The sequence below is a fragment of the Ambystoma mexicanum genome, chromosome 2p (genome assembly GCF_040938575.1).
Source record: "Ambystoma mexicanum isolate Mex_15411 chromosome 2p, UKY_AmexF1_1, whole genome shotgun sequence".
NCBI lineage: Eukaryota > Metazoa > Chordata > Amphibia > Caudata > Ambystomatidae > Ambystoma > Ambystoma mexicanum.
In genome coordinates, this window is record NC_090923.1 from 1,080,340,922 (window position 1) to 1,080,361,190 (window position 20,269).

The 20,269-nt window shown below is 46.6% G+C and overlaps 1 protein-coding gene across 7 annotated transcripts in view; it reads left to right on the forward strand.

Annotated features, from left to right (window-relative positions):
• RASGRP2 (RAS guanyl releasing protein 2) overlaps positions 1-19,615 on the forward strand; it is a 336,802-nt gene extending 317,187 nt beyond the window's left edge. For all 7 annotated transcript variants that reach the window (XM_069645042.1, XM_069645041.1, XM_069645039.1 and 4 more), the window contains exon 16: positions 13,973-19,615. In XM_069645042.1, coding sequence (XP_069501143.1) covers positions 13,973-14,031 — 59 coding nt within the window. In that variant the 3' untranslated portion in view covers positions 14,032-19,615. The remainder of the gene's footprint in view (positions 1-13,972) is intronic.
• Positions 19,616-20,269: the final 654 nt, after the last annotated feature.

Genomic DNA, 20,269 nt, shown 5'->3' on the forward strand with positions numbered 1-20,269 from the left:
ACACGTTTCTCAAAACTATTCAAATTGGTGCCATCAAAGTTCCCTGAGACTCTATCATTCCATCGGCCAAAGAACAGTGCTCTAAGAGAAGCATAGCAAGCAGTTGTCAATGGTAAAGGATGAATATACCAACCTAGCCCCTTGTCCCCGTGTTGCGGTAAATGTGAACAGACCCAGCAATTGGATCTATTAAAAATGGCATGCGTAGCGTTCATTATAAGTAACAAAGTATTATTATGATACTTTTGTCTGTGCTGGGAATCTCTAGGGGACAAAGTATGCGAATGCACAAAAGGTGTATGACCAGTGGGTACATTTACAGTCGGTAGCGAAAACACTAAAGGATAAGCTTCTTCTAAATACCAACGGCCTACAACAGTGCCTATTATAAAACCAAATATTATTACAAAAATACAGCAGTACGTTTCCGGGGCCCAGGCATTTTGTCCATTGTCCCGGTTGGTCACCCCCTTATTTACAAGTCCAATACGAGCACCGGCGGTAGCAGGCATTGCAGTCTTCAGACGGAAACCCCAATGTTCATTGCTGGCGACCCCCCGGTCGCGTGATTTCTGTGTCCTTCCAAAACCCTAGCCAACAGAATCCCCTTTCTCAAATTTGGGCAAAAGTAAGCCCCCGATGATACTTTTCCTTCCTTGAATGCAGTCGAACTGTGCCGTATGTCTATTTTCTCAGACGCAAGTGATATCTGGTTTTTATTTATACTGATTGATCCGGAAGCAATGTGTCGTCACTTCCCATTGGAAGCAACGTATCCGGGACAAACGAAGGGGCTGCGTTTGAAACAGCCGCTCCCGGGTGCAAAATCGGTGGAGAGTGTGGAAACAAAATGGCAGCTTCCCCAAGCTTCTCGGGCTTAGAGATATTCTCCGACACACTCTCGGTGCTGTTTACTGCTTTGGGATCATTGGTTGCAGTATCAGCGAGGGGTTCTGCTTCTTCTCTAACGTGTGGCACAGGGTGAGGAAGTTTCTTGATGTGTGACGCATGGATCCAATTCTTTTGGCCAGCTACCCGCACTGCTGTTTGGGTAACCAACAAGACCTGGAACGGCCCACGCCAGTGAGGCGCGAGGCAGGAGGTGCGCTCAAATGACTTAGTGAGCATCCAGCTTCCAGGTCGTATGCCGTGGCCCGGGCCTTCGTACCCACAGGTAAGGCCTCTCGTACCTGGTGGTAAATCAAATACAGGTTTTTAGTCAATTGGCTACAATAATCTGAAAGTAATACATTTTCGATATCTCTCAACTTTCGACATTTTGGCAAATTCCAGATATTGGCAGGTCTCCCCATTACCACCTCAAATGGAGAGAGCCCAGTCTTAGTTTGAGGGGTTGTACGCATCGCTAATAACACAATCGGTAAGGCGTCCGGCCATTTTAGTTTGGTGCCGGCGCACGTCTTAGCGAGTTTGTTCTTGATGATGCCGTTGTGTCTTTCTACTAGTCCGGCGCTCTGAGGATGTCTGGCCAAATGGAACCATTTGTCAATTTGTAACGCTGTACATATCTGTCGGATTACAGCGGCGACAAAGTGTGGACCACTGTCTGACCAGATAACTCTCGGCAAACCAAACCGGGGAAAGTACTCTTTTAACATAGTTTTCGCAGTGGTCATAGCTGTGGCATCTTTAAAAGGGAAAGCCTCAACCTACTTACTAAAGGCACAAATGACTACCAATACATATTTTAAAGTATTGCATCGCTCCATTTCAATGAAATCAAAGTGAATTACTTCAAATGGGACAGAGGGTGGCCCAAAACTTCCCCTCTGGGTTGATGTCCCCTTTCCCACATTATGTTGTAGGCAAATCATACAATTCTGGACATAGTGCTGAGCAATTTTTGAAATTTTGTCATTTATCCACACTCTTCCTAACATTTTCGTCATCTGTTGAGCACACACATGCGTAGGACCGTGTGCCATTACAACCATCATAAGCACGTACGCATCGGGGAGTAACCACTTACCATCCACCGTGTCCACTCAACACCCATCGTCATCAAGTTTTCCCAAGCCCTCAGCCCACCTCTTGGTTTCTTCTACTGTGGCATCGGCTTGGATATCCCGTACAGACCCCACATCCTCATCCATCACATTAGCATTTTCAGTCTCCCTAGAAACATATATCTCCGTAAGGAGATCAGTGGCAGTTTGTCTAGCTATTTGATCAGCAAAAGCATTCCCTTTTCCAATGTTATCTACAATCTTGCGATGTGCTGAACATTTCACAACTGCTAACTGGGTAGGGAGCGCAAGTGCTGAGAGAAGTTGCACTATTAGGGTGCCATGTTGGATCTTGGTGCCATGCGAGGTTAGGAATCCTCTTTCTGACCAAAGTCCCCCAAAGTTGTGAACCTCCCCAAAGGCATACTGACTATCAGTATATATATTCACGGCAAGCCCTTCGGAAAGTTCACAAGCTCGGGTTAAGGCTATAATCTCTGTGGCCTGCGCAGAATTATGCGCAATTCTCTTAGTTTCCACAACCGTGCTTAAGGTAGTGATTGCATAAGCGGCTGTGGATGTACCATCCGGAAGTTTAAAGCAAGAGCCGCCACAAAACACCTCTCCTTGTGGATTATCCAAAGGGGTATCTTTCAAATCAATCCTGCCTTTTGTTTCTTGTTCGGTCGTATACAAACAATCATGTGAATCTTCATCGCCGCAAGTAATATCTTGCGGTAAAGGTAGGAGTTCAGCTGGATTAAGAACACAACACCTCCTAATTTTAATGTGAGGGGCAAACAAGATCAATTCGTATCTCATCAACCGTGCGGAAGTGAGGTGTTGCGGAAGTGTTGCGGAAGTAAGGTGAAGCGCATGCTACAGGATCAAGGGCGGAGGAATAGTAACCGCACGGCCTATTCTTCCCTCCATGCTCCTGCGTTAATACAGCCAAAGCACATCCATCACGTTCATGCACAAACAATACGAAGGCCTTTTCATAGTTTGGTGTGCCCAAAACTGGTGCAGAGCATAATGCAGTCTTAAGCAAGTCAAACGATTGCTGGTGTTCCGAAGTCCATGGCAATGGCGAAGAAATGCCCTTCTTCGTCAAGGCTAACATCGGTTTTATCACTAGTGAAAAATTTGGGATCCACAACCTACAGTAAGAAGCCATACCTATTGAGGCCCTAACCTCCTTCTGCGTATTTGGGACAGACATGCCAGAAATGTGTTTTATTCTTTCAGGTGTCAATCTTCTTCCCTCCTTTGACAGGAGATAGCCTAAATAGGCGACCTCCTGGCAACAATATTGAAATTTCTTAAGCAGAGCTTTATGACCATGCTTAGCTAGATGAATAAGTAGTAACACGGTGCCCTCCTTACAGCCACTCTCAGAGTCTGCAGCCAGAAGCAAATCGTCAACGTACTGAAGCAAAGTACAAGTAGAGGGCAATTCAAGGGTATCAAGTAGCTCTTTCAAAGCCCTACTATAAATACTAAGACTCTCTGTGTACCCTTGAGGTGCACGAGTAAATGTGAACGAGCATTCCCCTAAGGTGAACGCGAACAAATATCTACTATCCTTGTTTATAGGAATACTAAAGAACGCATTCTTTAGGTCCACAACACTAAAGTAAGTAGCTGTAGCTGGAATCATGGTTAAGATCGTTGTCACATCAGGCATAATTGGAAATTGCGGTGCCACAACTTTATTAATGGCACGTAAATCAATTATGAAACGAAATGGAATTACATTATCGCCTTTCTTGTACACTGGTAAAATCGGACTATTACACAAACTTCCTGAGATTTCTTCAATCACACCACGGTGTACAAAATCGGAAACAATACATTTCAAAGCTTGCTCGCCCTCAACCGAAATCTTATACTGGGGAATACGTGGCAGCTCAATTCCATGTTTCAAAACTATCTTAACAGGCTCAATCTGCAAAATACCAACATCATTGTCGTCAACAGCCCATAAGCTCTCTGGTACATCAATGAATTCTGGAGGCAAAGGTCTAATCAGAAATTGCGAGGCGGAAGATTGCTGCGGTGAAATTGTCAAGCATACTCCATCAGAAGAACAAAAAATCACTGCATTTAATTCTTTTATTAAATTCAATCCCAGCAAGTTTTTCCCACAATCCGGGGTCAATAGAAAAGGACACTGGTCCGTAAAAGGACCCAAAGAAATAGGTACTGGCATAGAGACTTGACAAACAACTGGAGTACCGGAAAACCCTACAGAAACATTGGTTTGCCCTGACAGTGGAACGTTTGGAACCCGTGAACGATCAATGGAACACTTCTGTGCTCCAGTGTCTATCAAAAACTGATGTTTCCTATTTCCCACTATCATTTCAACGTAGAGACTTTTCTGATTGACGGGAATAGGTGTAGGTTCCAAACCCTGCTTCGGGGAATCCTAACGAAACAGAATATTGTCAAAAGGAAGCTCTTCAGATAAATATGCAGCGGAAGCATGATCGAATATGTTCGTAGTATCCACACTCGGAGTCTGATTGTCCTGTGAAAAAGGCTGTTGCGGGTCCTGTGTAAACTGACCTCTACCAGGGCCCCCTATGCCCGGGCGACCTCTAGATCGCATACCAATATTATTATTCGACCTCTGTTGAAGGACGGGGCATTGTGCTCGCCAATGACCCTCTCGTCGACAATAAGCACATTGATCAATGTTCACAGGACCCAAGGGCACATTACCCTGTGGGACATACTGACCTCTAACCAAAGAGTTACCCCCTCTGGGCCCTCTAACAATTTGCTGCAATAGCACCTTTGTTTTTAAATCACCCTTCCGTTTTTCAATCCTATCTTTTTCATTGTTGACACGAGTCTCATAATACTGAGCCATATGCAGTACTTCTGATTGCAATTTCGCCTGCCAAGCGCTCTCAGAGGAGATAATTTGTGACTGGATGTCAGGCTGCAATCCACGTACAAATTTGTCCACAAATAACCTTTTCCCAGACTCTGTGCCTAAGTCTTGTCCACTGAAATCTGACAATACCTGTTCGAACCGATTAAAGAACTCGGTAGCACCCTCAAACTTTCCTTGGACACAGGCCGTAAGCTTGTCCCAAATAATTCTTTTTTCGGGAATTATGGTTTTTAATTTAGCAATGATTCTATCAGGCAAGCTTAATGTCACCTGTTGTGGTCTTTCGCCAGCTGACCTTTCCCTATCGAATCTAGTTAAATTCGCCCATGTATCTCCCAACCCGGGTACATCGTCAATAGTTCTAACTTGTTTCCATAAATCTACGGGCAGGAGTACTGGCAACAACAAATCAATGTCACCTAAGGTGAACACTGAGGACTGCAAAACAGATTCCATCTCTTTATAGAACCCTGTCGGATTTTTCCTAATATCAGGAATAGACTGTCTAATGGTGTTCACTTCCTGTCGTGAAAACGGGACGTGAACAAACTGTGATACATAATGTGCGGGAATGTCCACAGCGACGATACCTTGTGCAGCATCGGCCGCAACCTCAACCTTCGGGACAAATGTCGGAGGAACCTCTCTCATAGGCAACTGAGATGTAGGCACCTCCGAACGCTTACTAAGCAACAGAGCCAAGTCAAGAGCTAAAGCAGTCGAAGAAGTGTCAAATGAAAAAGCTCTCTTATAAATATTCAATAACTCTGTGGGACAACTAATCTTCCTCTTTACACATTCATCTTGCAGGTACTCTACCATTACCTGTATCACTTTCCTCTGCATTTCCAACATATATTGACTATATGTGTCATATAACTCAACTGGTGTTCTCGATATGTCTGAAATCCATCTAATTGCATCTTTCTTACAAATTTGCATTTCCTCCGACATCGGTTTACGACACGGAAGGTACCGTTTCTGTACATACATACTTTCCTCTTCATCATCCTCATTCCGTATCCTTTCTAACTCCTTTCTATACTCAAATAACCTTTTGACATGCTCATTTACCTTCTCCACAGTATCTCTGGAAAGTACTAAAGTATTTAGATCCCTTATCTCTTGCGGAACATCCGCATTATTTAATCTTCCCCACATTATACATAACTGAATCTCTAAACCTTCAATAAAAACATTTTTCTCAGGAAAATTATCCATATTAAAAAGTGGAAAAAACACTAGCCTGATCATCCTTCTCCATACAATGTTTAGCCCATGCAATTAATTCATGTTTATTCTCCGGTGGTACAGCACTGCGAGTGACAACCTTCGAGCCTGCACCATGATCGAATACAAGCGGCCCAAGACCACTTGGAAGAGAGGGGATAGGCAATTTCGATGGAGGAGCTATAACTGGTGCGACAGGAAGAGGCGGAGGAGCAGGTGGAGGGACAACAGTCAAAGGAATAGGAACAACAGGTTGAGCAGGAAGAGTAGGAATAACAGCAGGAAAAGGTACAGCAGCGGGAAGAGGAACATACGGAGGTGGCGCAGAGGCACCAGGCCTTTGTTCATTTAATATTTTCTCTAGAAACACATCAGAATCATGAAGATCTTTGGAAGGATAGATTTTCTGAATACCAAGTGAAAAAGCCCTTTTCATATTTTTAGCTGACTCAGCCTGTTTATCCTGATCATATAATAACCCTTTTTCGGCAACCGTCTTATGAGGACGCGCATGTTTCTCTCTACTCTTAAGCTGTTGTAACACTTCCTTTTTCCAATTCTGTAAAACATGAAATTCTGCAGGTCTAGCCTTTTTCTTTAACAATACTGACTCCAAATATTCAATGCGAGGGATCTCTAAACTACCATTGATTGGCCACTGAAGTTCGGCGGCATGTCTGGTTTGTCTGTGCCAAATTTCATTAAATACTATACTTCCAATGCCATGCTTACAGTACATAGTACATGTCGGCGACCCCTCCTGTGGTGGCGGACGGCTAAATTCCAAAGATTGTCTATCACTGCGGAATAATGCCCTAAAGCAGGTAGACAATTTCCCAGGCATATCTCAAATTCTTGGTGTTACCTGGTTAATAATTGTGTCTGCAGATACAATGCGCCAAAATTCAAATTGCCAGGGTTAAATTAAGAATCGGGTCACGACTCACCTGGCCAAACCTAAGGAGGACCGATCGGTACTTCTAAGAATCATACCTAACTAATCTTACCTCGTGTATGGGGATTTTGGCAAATCTGCCCGCCTCGATAAGTGGACCCTCGTCAAGATGCCATCTCAGACCACAGGCTAGTTGTCCAGGGATCGGATCATGCAGCGCTGCTGAGGTGTCGTGTCTCATCCAGAGGCCCCTTACTTTTGTACACTGTCCGATCCCGGTCCGATAGCAAGGGTCAACCTTCAACAATCCTGCATCAATCTTGAGGGTCCTTATTCAGGCGCCAACTGTGAAAAGAGAAACAAAATATCGAGGCTGAGTACCCCAAAAGGAAATACACCAAACACAGGTTACAAAGGAACATACAAAGAACTTTATTCTCTGTCGAATACAATTACAAAACAGTGCAAAGTCAGATAGCTATCGGCCTTCAGTACAACACAACAAACTCCAGCGTGGTTCAGTGTGTTCAGTGAGAGACTGCACATTAGAATGCATTCGCTTTTTATACATTTTGTGGGCACTATGGCCAACCCCTCTTCGGGTTAATATTCGACTTTATACATCACCAATTCTAGGGTTTGTTGCCGATTTTCAAATAACCGCATCTAACTGGTTTGTTCTTTATTACATGTAACAATAAGCGTATGCATTAACTGTGTATTCTAAGTTTCGTATTGCAGGTCTTCTTAAACATCAATACAATATAGTAAAACAGATGTTTTTTGTCCAATGTGTACATACATTATCATAATACATACTCATGGATTGGTTTCCTTGCACGAGTAATTCTTTTACAGATAGGTCAACGTAGGACAAGGTCTCAGTTCATGACCTCAACAAGTAGCCTGCAGGCAGATTACACATTAGCGATGTACAGAGGTCAAGACGGCCATGTTGTATTTTGCAATGACATTGTCCACCATTTTAGCTCACAGGGTGACTTTTCCACACAAATCCTAAAATGGCGGTTTGACCTAAAATGGCGGCCTACATGGATTAAAGGTCAGGACCTTGCAACACAGATCTCGCAAATGACTTTCGAGCAGCTTGGCGTAGGCCAATATTAATATATTTGTTACAATAGGAGGCACAATATACTTTTTATTCTGACATTTCAACTACACAGATGACACACACATCCTCTACAAAATCAATGCTAGTGAAGAACAAAACCCAACCCTTACCAACTGCTTCACAGAAGTAACCATTGGATGAGTACCAACAGCCTTAAACTTAACCCGACAGAACAGAATTCATGAACACACCCAATGACCTGTGGAACCATCACCACATTCTATAGCCTACTGAATTGGGAAACCGACCAGAACCATTCAAAGTGGTCAAAAATCTCTGAATATTAATGGACACTGGGCCTCATTACGGGTCCGGCAGTAATCATGCCGGTAAAACCGGCAGGCAGCCGCCAGACCTGTAAACAGTTACCCGGGTCATGGCTTGACGATAACACCGGGGGATTACTACCCCGGCTTTCGGGAAAGTCAGGCGCCGGCAAATAGTAAATCCCCATTTCCATAGAGTCCGGAAACACTGACACCGATAATAATGGTGCTGGTGCTTCCGTGAAAGTCTGTGGGCGGGTGCCGGTCCGTTCTTTCCGGACCGACAAGGTTAGCATGAGACCCAATGACTTAACACTCAAACCGCAAGTCAACACAGTAGTAAAGAAATGCTTCTTCCACCTACTCACAATCAAGTTGATACTTCTCATTCCCACATAGAACACTCACCGTTATTTCTCTCGCCATGTGAAAATTAGACTACGCCAACAGCATCTATCTCGGAATTTCAGAATACCTTATAAAACTACAATGAATACAGAACATAACCCCCTCGGACAGTCTAACCATTAACAGAACTCAAAGGTTGGGAGGCTTGGTTGCAAGTTAGAAACACAGTCCACCATTTTAGAACAGAGAATCATATGAACAGAAATCAAAATGGCGGATGATTCTAAAATGGCGGCAAAGTCGATCCAAAATTGGAACTTTGCAACACGGTTTTCATGCAGACCGACTAGGCTTAGGCCAATATAAATCAAAAGGAGGCACAATATGATTTCCCCGTTTAACAATACCAGCACTGAAAAAAAAACCATTTGCTACGGGCCAAAAAATGAATCTTCTTCAAATCCTCTGCATAACACACAAAGCAATCCTTGGCAAAGGAGCAGAATGCATACAGGGATAAATGCCCATCTACAAACCAAAACGAACATTAAGCTCCAGCAATGACATCTGCTCGAACCTAAACAATACTCAAAGCGTACATTTCGGGGAACAGCATTTTCCTGTGTAGAAGCGAGACTTTGGAATTCGCTTTCATGGGAAATACGAACAACAGAAGATCACCTAAAGTTTAGAAAATTATTAAAAACATGGCTCTTTAACTCACCAAGCTAAATAGTAAACATCATCGCAGGGAAATTGCCAACACATCACAATAGCATGGAAAACAACAGAAACTGGATGGGCAGAAACAGGCTCACCCAAAGAAATAAAGCATTCTACAACAAATCACCACATAATAACATTAACTTGACGGATCAACATCACCTTGCACAAAAAGACTCCAACAACTTCTCACTAACCTACTAAAAACTCTCTTATCCTCTGCATACTCATCTCAAACACTGAACAAATCACACATATACCTCAGCCACAGAGAAAAAACAAAAACCACTGCAAACTACAGACACGCCATAACACCCAACAGGAAACTAAACCAATCGCACAAAAATCCCCCCATACACACTCATGCACCACACCCCACACAATGTTTACCAACTAAAATCAGACCAGCACACTGTGACTTTTTTCCTGTACTGAAGCTAGCAACAGCACATCAATGCTCTCCTGCGCTTTTCACTCTCAATCCCACTGCCGACACCCTCCCAACCCCCCTTCCATTTCAGATCCGCCAGCGCCTCTGGAGACCATGAAAATGGCAGCCGTCCAGGGCATAAATCCCAATGACATTAAACCACTGGCCCGGGTTGCGCTACGCGGCCAGTGGTCCTTTCATCTTGGACATGCTGCCTCAACCAGCCACACCTGGTGGGCGTATGGAATCAGTTTCTCATCCCACCGTAAAGCTTTGCTAATCTTTCTAAAAAAAGGCGTTTCTTGTTGAAGTGGCGCGCCTTCGCAGTGCCCTTGCATATGCGGCCAGATCTTCTAACCGATTTCGGATACGTTGTTCACGAAATTCTGACATGGGAGACCAAAGCTTTGGTAATGAACAAGGAAGCAACTATTTCTTGTGCTGGAGCGCCGCCGGGAGGGTTATCTAAGTATTGCACACAACCGATTGAGCAGTACAGCTCCGTGCTATTTGATAGTGGGCACTGATTGCCTGCTTTTAGTTTTGGTTAATAGTAGGCGCTCTGTGAGCCAAAGCGAATACCATGGAGTATGGCAATAAGGAAAGATGGTTCACGTTTGGCTACACATCCAGTACTTTAAGTGGGATGAGAAATGAAGGCAGACGAGTTCAACAAGGGGGTGTTGCTCAAGTGATTGGCATGGCTTAACGAGTACTACGCATGTCCTATAGGGGGCAGGCAGCTTATGCAAGGTCCACATGTCCAAAAAAGATGCATCATGGGTCCCTGCAAATATGTATTTTGGGCCATTCTGCAAAGTCTCAGGTGGTCTTGTTTATCTATGTCCCAGCTTGTAAATATATAGATGTCTATAAATAAATGCATGTCACACTCAGAATACACACAATTCAACTCCTTCTATAAATAAATTGTGTATAGTAAAGGGGAGGTTGACAAACCATACCAATGGAGTGCTTTTTCCATAAATCAAGGAGCATTTTGGGATAACCACAGATTTATTTGACAGATATGTCTATGATAACGACTCAGGCATGTGGACTTTCTGGACACGCAATGCACACTGGGCTTGGTGCTCATTTAATTTGTAACAAAAATCACCTTAACGATAAAATATTTGCAAACCACGAACCACATATACTCATTAGGACAGCCTCATTTTTTCAGCTGTGAGGTTTGGCTACCATGCGCCTGCAGAGGACAGATGTTCATTCCCTTAAAACGAGTCTTCAGAATCCCTCGCCTTTCCAGTCTCTGGACATGTAGTAGAGAATTTACCTCCAATGCTAATTAGTGGGCGATTGGGGGAGCGCTGGCAGTGCCCCAGCTTGGGAGCAGTTAATGGAGGCTGCTAGGCTGCTGTCCTGGCTAGCCCCAGCCCACTTAAAGCTCTGTACGCAGACACAGACCTTGCACTATGCTCTTCTTTCTTCGCATGGATGCAATTAACTTCTGACCTCAGGCAAGCAGCCTCACTGAGGCCTTTTTTGCTAATAAAAACTATTTACAAGAAAGGAGTTCAGAAACACTGACTGCTTTCTTGATTTGGCAAGACCCATAAGAAGTCATTATGCAAATGACAAAAATCGTGGCAAATGAACTTACTGGCTATATTTCTTTAAGGGTGTCCATGTCAAAAACATTTTTTGGGGAAAAATTCTATAATATACAAAAGGTGTGCAGATCACACAGACCATGTAACATTACACAAAGAATGGCCTGAGAGCTATACCTGACCCTTTCCCAAAACAGAGTTGACGGATGGGTTAACTTCTTGGTGTTCTTAGGGCAACATAAACAGCTTTGTATTTAAATACAAGCTGGCCAAACATCAAGAAAAGGACGTTTTGATGTTCCCAGGTACTAGATAAATAGTGCATTCACCACGGCTGACCGGACTAAAGTGGCCAACACGTCACACTTGATCCAATGTGTGTGTTCTTCGTTGCATGCTGATTGGAAGTGGGCGATCAGGCGGCCTGAGCTAGCTAAGCACCGGGCTGCGCTAGTGAGGCTCTTCTTCCAGCCCTCCCGCTATGTTAAGGCTCTTCATGCCCCCCGCCCCCAGCCAGATTACACCCAGTTTTTTGTTCTTCGAACATGTGTAATCACGTGATAATGTGATTCCTTGCGAGCTGGACAGAGGCATTTTATTTCTGTGGATCCGCATAAGTTCCTGTAATTCTAACTAACGAATTTCGCCAGCACCGCCATGCTGAATCGCTGGAGTATGTCTTGAATACACACCGTTTTGTTATTGGCTGTTGATACTTTTCCCAACACATCTACCCAACATTGGCAGGACGCATTATCCCGTCGTAGGCACAACGGGAGATGGGTCCGCCACTAGGTCAGACAGCGGACAGAAGTACCAGCCAGCCACAGCGACGCTCTAGCTGGCTGGCACTTCTGTCAGTCACTGTAAATTCCTCTGGTGACCCATCGCGCGAGGGGGTCACCTGAGGAAGTTACTGTGCCTTTCTTTCCCCAGTTCGCCCAGGCGTCTTTATCCCTCGGCGAACCTGGGGACTCCTCAACATATTTTGAGGTTTATAAAAGATGGATTGAATTGTGCACTTTTCAAGCCATCTTTCATAAACATAGAAATGTTTAACAAAGATGGCTTGGAAAGTACACAAACCATAAGGTACGCACACAAATACATAAAATGTTTGCGTACCGTACCATGGCTTGTGTACGTTTTAAAGGCCACGCCCAGCCCACAAGCCACGCCCCCAAATGAGCCCCCGCCCCCCCCATTTCTTACCCCACTTAAAGCCCTGCATCTACCATTCTGCATCCCAAGTGGCTATAACGGCCAGGAATGCAACCTTGTTTGCTCTCTCCGCTTTCTTCTTTAAAACACTTCTCATAGCCGTTTTTAGTTTTGGCTAATACAAAGCACTTTACCGGCACCTTGTGTGAGCCAAAATGAATGCTACTGAGCTTCGAGTGGATGCCAGTAACCCATGTGTCCGCATCTGCTGGGCTTCAGCCCTGCCCCCCTCCATCCACACACATCCTGCCTGCTTGTCACGCCAGTCGAGCAGTGTGCCTGGAGAGGACCTCAGCGCCGCCACTTGCCTGCCATAGTAGCCCGCCTTAGGAGGCTGGGGCAGAGAGCTGCGATGCTGCGCTCCCCTCCTGCGCAACCTGAGCAGTGCCAAGGCATTGCTCAGCATGTCCGGATAGCACGGGAGGGGAGCAAACCGTTCTCGCGTTCCGTAAGATGCATATCCCCACATGTGACAGCATCCAAAAGTGTTGACTTTGCCAAAGCGTGTTTTCTATGCCAGACATTCTAATATGTATGTGGCAATTTTGCGCATTGACATCGAGAGAAAATAGTCAGTGCTCTTTGAAGGAAGGCACACCCTGTCACCCTGCAGCCACAGATGTTTTAATGGAAACACCCAAAAAGACTGAGGGCAAAAAGACCAAAGCCCAAAAGTCCGGCCCCATTTGTCCGCATTTATACATGTGGGGAGGTCGGGGGGGGCATAGGGGGTTAAATTTAATACAAATGTATAGGGGTAAGATGGGTTCTAATCAGTGCCCGTGTGTTTGCCGCAGCTCACATCCCCTCCGTGTGGTCAAATGCGGTCTGTGCCCTCCAATAAAAACTGAGGCACACAGTGGCTACAGAGCAGCCAATTATGCACCCACTCCACCTGCCTGGCCATTCATTTACAGTTCGGGACACTGCAGTCGGCCCAATGGAAAGGGCCAGAGTGTGATGGGAACAGTTAGAGGAAGGTGGGGCTTGGGGGAGAGGGGAGGAGCACAGGGGTTTAGGGGCAGGTAATGCCACGTAGGGTTTAATTTTAAACATGCATATTCCCAGCTAATGGCTATTGGAAACACCTTCTGCTGTACAAATGTTCAATAAATAAATAAATAAATAGAGACAAACAAATGCTATGTTTTTATATGGTAACCATTTTTCAGAAATGCACCTCATTTCCCTTCCGCAGCTTCCACTTATGCACCTTCGCTTCTCCTCCCCTCCACTTCTCTGGTGCCCTCTCACCGTGCCTCTTTTGTTTTCTTTCAGAGATCCAGGAGGAGGAGGTTCGAACCCTGGCGGATGGAGTTTTCGATGTCCACCTATAACCGGACCGACTGAGAGTCAGGGAGTCTCCAAGAGTGGTGTCTGCAGCCAGCACTGCCTTCAGCGCTGTGGAAATGTGAATAGCACGTCATCCTCACCGTCACTGCGGGAAGAACCTTCACCACAACCAGCTGCCTGCCGCAGAACCTTCGCTCCAACTGCCTGTCGCGGAGCGACTGGACCTGCATCCCAATCATTGTCGCAGAACCCGCACCACAGATGCTGCCACAGAGCCAAGGGAACTGCTCCACATGCACTGCAAAGGGGCTACACAAACTGTGCCACAACGATTGCAATGGCACCACGGAAATAGCCACAAAATCACTGCTAGAGAAATTCTTCCACGGTCAGCATCACTGAACCACAAAAAATGCACTATGACTGCCAAAGAGCCAACAAAAAGGCTCCATTTTTATTGCGATAGAGACAATACAATAACCACTGCCACTGACTCACCGGAACAGCCCTAAAATCACTGCTAGGAAACCCCAGAAACTGCAGAACATTCCCTGCCATGCTGCACCCACACCAACACTGCAGTGGACTCACAGATCCTGCACCAGAATCCCTGCGACAGAGCCATGGGAATGCCGTCCCTGCCATGCTGCATCCACACCAACACTGCGGTGGACTCGCAGATCCTGCACCAGAATCCCTGAGACAGAGCCACGGGAATGCCGTCCCTGCCATGCTGCATCCACACCAACACTGCGGTGGACTCGCAGATCCTGCACCAGAATCCCTGAGACAGAGCCACAGGAATGCCGTCCCTGCCATGCTGGTTCCCACCAACACTGCGGTGGACTCGCAGATCCTGCACCAGAATCACTGCGCCAGAAACACGGGAATGCCGTCCCTGCCATGCTGCATCCACACCAACACTGCGGTGGACTCACAGATCCTGCACCAGAATCCCTGCGACAGAGCCATGGGAATGCCATCATCGTCACTGTTGCTGAAGCTCACGCCCTTCTGCAGGATGACACCACAGAGCCACAGGAGAAGCACCTGGATCCCTGCCACTGAGCCACCAAGGCGTGTCTGTGGTCACTGGCTAAGATAATGCCATTCCAGTTATGCCTTTGAAAGTGCAGGCCCCGCCCCCACGTGTGTAACTGTTTCGTTGGGGACACCACACACCAAAACGAGCAAACACTCTTAAAGTCCGCCAAGCAAATGTTGCCACCGAGCAAATGTTCTTCAAGTCCTCCGTGACCAAAGGCCTTCCACTGGGATTTCTTTTCAGGGTCTTGGTGCACCGATAAGCCTCCTCCTGAACCCCAACATGGGCCTGTGCATCTAGTTGGGTCTACGCCAAAGTTCAATAAGATGCCCTTTCTTCTACTTTCACCTTCCAACCCTAGATCCTGGACAGCCATGTGCAGAGGGAAAGAGTTTGACCCAATGGATGCAGTGCAGTTGGGTCTACTCCTAAGTTCAATAACATGTCCTTTCTTCTACTGGCACCTTCCAACCCTAGATCCTGGACAGCCATGTGCAGAGGGAAAGAGATTGACCCAATGGATGCAGGGGAGTTGGGTCTACGCCGAAGATCAATAACATGTCCTTTCTTCTACTGGCACCTTCCAACCCTAGATCCTGGACAGCCATGTGCAGAGGGAAAGAGATTGACCCAATGGATGCAGGGGAGTTGGGTCTATGCCGAAGTTCAATAACATGTCCTTTCTTCTACTGGCACCTTCCAACCATAGATCCTGGACAGCCATGTGCAGAGGGAAAGAGTTTGACCCAATGGATGCAGGGGGGTTGGGTCTACGCCGAAGTTCAATAACATGTCCTTTCTTCTACTGGCACCTTCCAACCCTAGATCCTGGACATCCATGTGCAGAGGGAAAGAGTTTGACCCAATGGATGCAGTGCAGTTGGGTCTACGCCGAAGTTCAATAACATGACCCAATGGATGCAAGGGAGGAGCCTCTGAAAGTGTCCATGGGCTAGAGATGGTGCCATTCCGAGTCTGTGGTGAGAGCATCTCGCGTGTCGAAAGTGGTTGAGCAGAAGTAGACTTTCCAGACCAGCATTCCCAAATGATGCTGGGAGGGAAACCAATCTTTCCAAGTTCATATCCGATTTTTCCAAGTTCATACCCAGAAATGGGCCCACGCGCTCTGATGTTGGAGGCACACCATACGAAAGCTCGATGGAAGAGAGGGACACCGTAGAGAGACTGTACCATCCATGGATGGAGAAAAAGGAAACAAGAGCATTCCAACGTTAGTCCAATGGGAATTCCCTCCTAAAAGAGGCTAGATTACGAGACTGACCCTCCCAAAGACAAGGATCTAACCCTCCCAAAGTCAAACTGAAGCGGTAGACCCTGCACAGGTGAGTCAAGAGGCTCTCTCACAGCTAAGCTGGAGAGACACAGCCTTCCAAGGGTAATAGAACAGGGATTGATTGACACTCCCAGAAGTAGGCAGGAGATCGGCTGCATGCCCTGGCCCCGCTCCACTCTACATAGGCCAGAGGCAAGGACCTTCCCAGTGGGAGAATGGTAGAACCAAGCACTTTGCACGGCACTGTAAACCTCAGTGTTACCAGATAGTGTGGGGGCAATGAGCCCATCTGAAGGGCTATAATTGATCAGCCGCTTTAGCTGTAAAAAGCACAGACCAGGTAAACACAGCATTTCCAAGCTCAAAGCATAGTGTCCGGGTCTTGCACTGGAACAGGAATGCACCAACCTTCTAAGCAGATATGCCAGTCAGAAATCATAGAAGCAGTCAATATTTATTTACAGGCTACATAAACGCAACCTGCAATTAGTGCAGTTTAAGGCTGGTCCTGGAGAGAGGCCATGCAGAGGAAAGATGGGACGGCCACACCACGCAGCACACACTGTACCTTGTTAGACAGGAACATCTCTGGTCACGGGGGTTTGGGGGGGGGGTTGCAGGGGCATTCAGGCATTTAGGAGAGGGTGTATACGGACCAGACCACAGGAAGTGGTTCTCCTAACCTGAGTTGCCTTTTCCTTCCCAGGAACTTGCACAGAATTCGGGGATTACTGTCATGTAGGCTGGAGAGGGTTTCAAGCCCCCTTCTGGTGCTCTGGTGTGAACGGATGCCGGGCAGACATCTTGAGAGTGCTGTCCATGCCTCCATTTTACAACGGGCTGATTCAGAGGGATCAAGCGAGTCGCACAGCACTCACAACTAGGAGGCCCGAGCTGGGGCGGTCAGAACCCAAAAATCCTAAGGCGGGGGGCAGGGCAGGTTACCGGATATGTGCTAACCAACGTCAACTAGAAGGCTGGTAGACAGTACTCCATAGTGCTACCTGCTGGACTGCCAATGTGCTGGAAGCTTCCAAGCACTAGACTGAAATGCAGACCGTAGCAGTAGGCTCCATGGGACTTCTTCATACGCTAGGCTCGTGGGACCCCCAACTTGCATGGCCCAGGCACACTATCGTCCCCTTTTTTTGGCATTCTGTAGGCCTGTTTCTCTGCAGTCCTTCTGTAGGGTCTAACCACCCTCTGGGTGTACTTTCCAGTTCGGCAAATGGTAGTCCTATATTGGTATTTACATAATTACAGTGCAGACGGCACCCCAAATTCTCAAAAGGTTTGGGCTGCTTCTGATTGTCACAGCATGAGTCTGGCCGACAGAGAGACAGTCCTTCCAGTCACTTGAGTGAATAAAGATTACTTCACGAGTAGGTGGCAAAGAGGTGGGCCCTCCTAGGTTTAAATAAGAGAGATCCTGGTCCTTCCACCAGTAGACTGGGGAGGAATGTACACCTCTATGTGCAGGTAAGAAAGGCCTTCTATTGGGAGCGGCAAGGAGACTGAGCTTTCTGCCAGTCAAATGAAGAGAGAGATATTTGCTCTTCTTAGATCCAAGAGACACACCTTCCTGGTAGACAGAAAAAAGGCCGACCCTTCCATGGATCGACAAGAAGGAGGAAGTACCTCACGAGGGTAGACAGGAGAGACGGTTACTCACAGGGGGAGGAATTCACTGCTATGAGTACATAAGCCAGAGAAAGACGCCCATGCAATAGAAGAGAGAGACATACGTCCAATGGGATTTATGGTCAATGTATCGAATTCCTTGCATCGACATGTACTTGCATCTAATTTTTTCCATCTAAAAAATTTGCTGCAAATGCATTTGTTTTTCTTTTTTTTGGGGGGGTTCCCCCTCAACCCCTGTTTTTTACCCTTTATAATGCACCTAAACACAAATTAACCCTTTATCCCCCAAAAATATGCATTTGATGGACATCTTTTAGATGGAAACTTTTCGATGGAATGGCCTTAGATGCAATGGCATTAGATGCAATGACCAGATACTGTCCAATGGTACACAGGGGAGAGACAAACCCTCATTTGGGTAGCCAAGAGAAAAACAGATTATCAGTGTGGTAGACCAAGTAGAGTGGAATAGGAACTATTCGTCCATGGGACCTTGAAACTGACCCGAGTGACGAGTGGTAAACAACCACGCAACACTTAATTGGAGCAAACAATGGTCCTCCCTTGAACACCATGAGAACCTTCTCAGAATATGACTAAGAAGCCACCCCCTCATCCCCGAACTGACACATCCAATCACATGACGATATGAAAGAATAGGGATACACCAAACCGCCTAGTGAGGGTATGAGGGATGACTATTGCCCCTGAATTGGTCGACTGGAGCCAGCAACAACATGGGGGTAGAGGCGTGGGCTGGCAAACCCTTTTGACTTTGAACAGAAGAGAAGCCTTTGCTCCAGGGTGAAAGAGAAGATAGAAGGGCCAACTCGGGGTGAAATGCCTCAACTCACAGGGACTGCACCATACACTGAGAGACTGATTTTGCACATGAAAAGTACCGGCCTATGCCGCAGCCTAGGCATTCCCTCTCTGAGGGGGGATAGCGCTCACCCGGAGGAGCGCTACAGTCGGAGTTAAGGGGGGGGGCAGGCATGGGGAGAGTCTCTAGAAGCAGAACCTGAAGTGGACATCTCAGCGTGGATGAAAAGAGAGATACCACCAAAGTGCAAGACAAAAGAGGCATACCCCCATCTCCCTACATGGGGCATCCTCTGCAGGTGTCCGAGAGGGAAATCTCTGTTTTCAAGTCAATGGAAAGGAGGGCAGGAGGGGAAGTCTTCCAAGGAGTCATAGCTCTGAGGTATCCATCCTGCAATCAAGACACACGTGAGACAGACCGGAAGGAGGCTGTCCCTCCCATACCGGTGCAATAATTAGGGTAAGTAAGGGAGTGCTGTGCAATGCAAGTGGATACTTTTATGCACCTTCTGCATTGGAGTCAATGCAAGGGATACATTGATGGATGACCGTGCATCTGATGACCATTGGATCGTTTAAGGGGTTCACACATTTCCAGACATTTATCAACGCAGTCGCGACCCACACCTTCTAGGTTCGGGAGGCCAACAGCATGGCCAACCCAGTTCATGGACAGATTGAGTCGAAACATTCCAGCCCTTGACCTCTAGGAGTTGTGCCTTGGACCTGTGGTGGCCAGAGACTGTTTATGTGTTGACATTTTTAAAGTCTAATGTAGTGGTATTTAATATCCTACAAATGTGTAATAAAGAAAACTGCCTGAGCTCGGTCTGCACAGTGCTGGTTTATGCGGAGGGGCCGGGCAGGTGCTTGGTATGGTGCTTTTCTGTCTTATGCTGGCTGGGGGCAAGTAATAGTGGTGAGATTTGCAACATACTGGCCCCATCCCATCTGAAACTCTGAAAATGGGAATGAGGACCGTGGGTTGCCTGGTTCAGCATTCACTTGAATGCTGCCATGTATGTGGCCATGGTAGCAAGCTTCCTTGGTGAGGTCTGCAAATGTTTGCAGTGTGCAAGAAGTGAGAATGAGATAACATTGTGAACCCTAGGGGAGCCGCTTTTCTTCTCAACCCCAGTCACCTGCAACTTGTAAGAAATCTATCTGCCCTTGCCTATCCTTTATTTTTTTCCTGACCATTTTGCTTAACTTGCCTGAGGGCCTCTCCATGCGGCATCTGCCTTCCTGTGCCTATGGAGTTTCAAAGCCGTGTGCTCCTGAAACCTGGAGAACTCTTGGAATGTCCAGCTGTCCATCGCCTACAGGACCAAAGACTGGCATGATATGATATGGCATTCATAACGCGCCTATACACAAGTGTTTCAAGGCACTACGAGGCAAGGGAGGGGAAACAGAGAGAAGACAGACAGCGATCCTACTAGGCCAGGTGACATTGAGAGCGCGCAAGTGCAGGGGG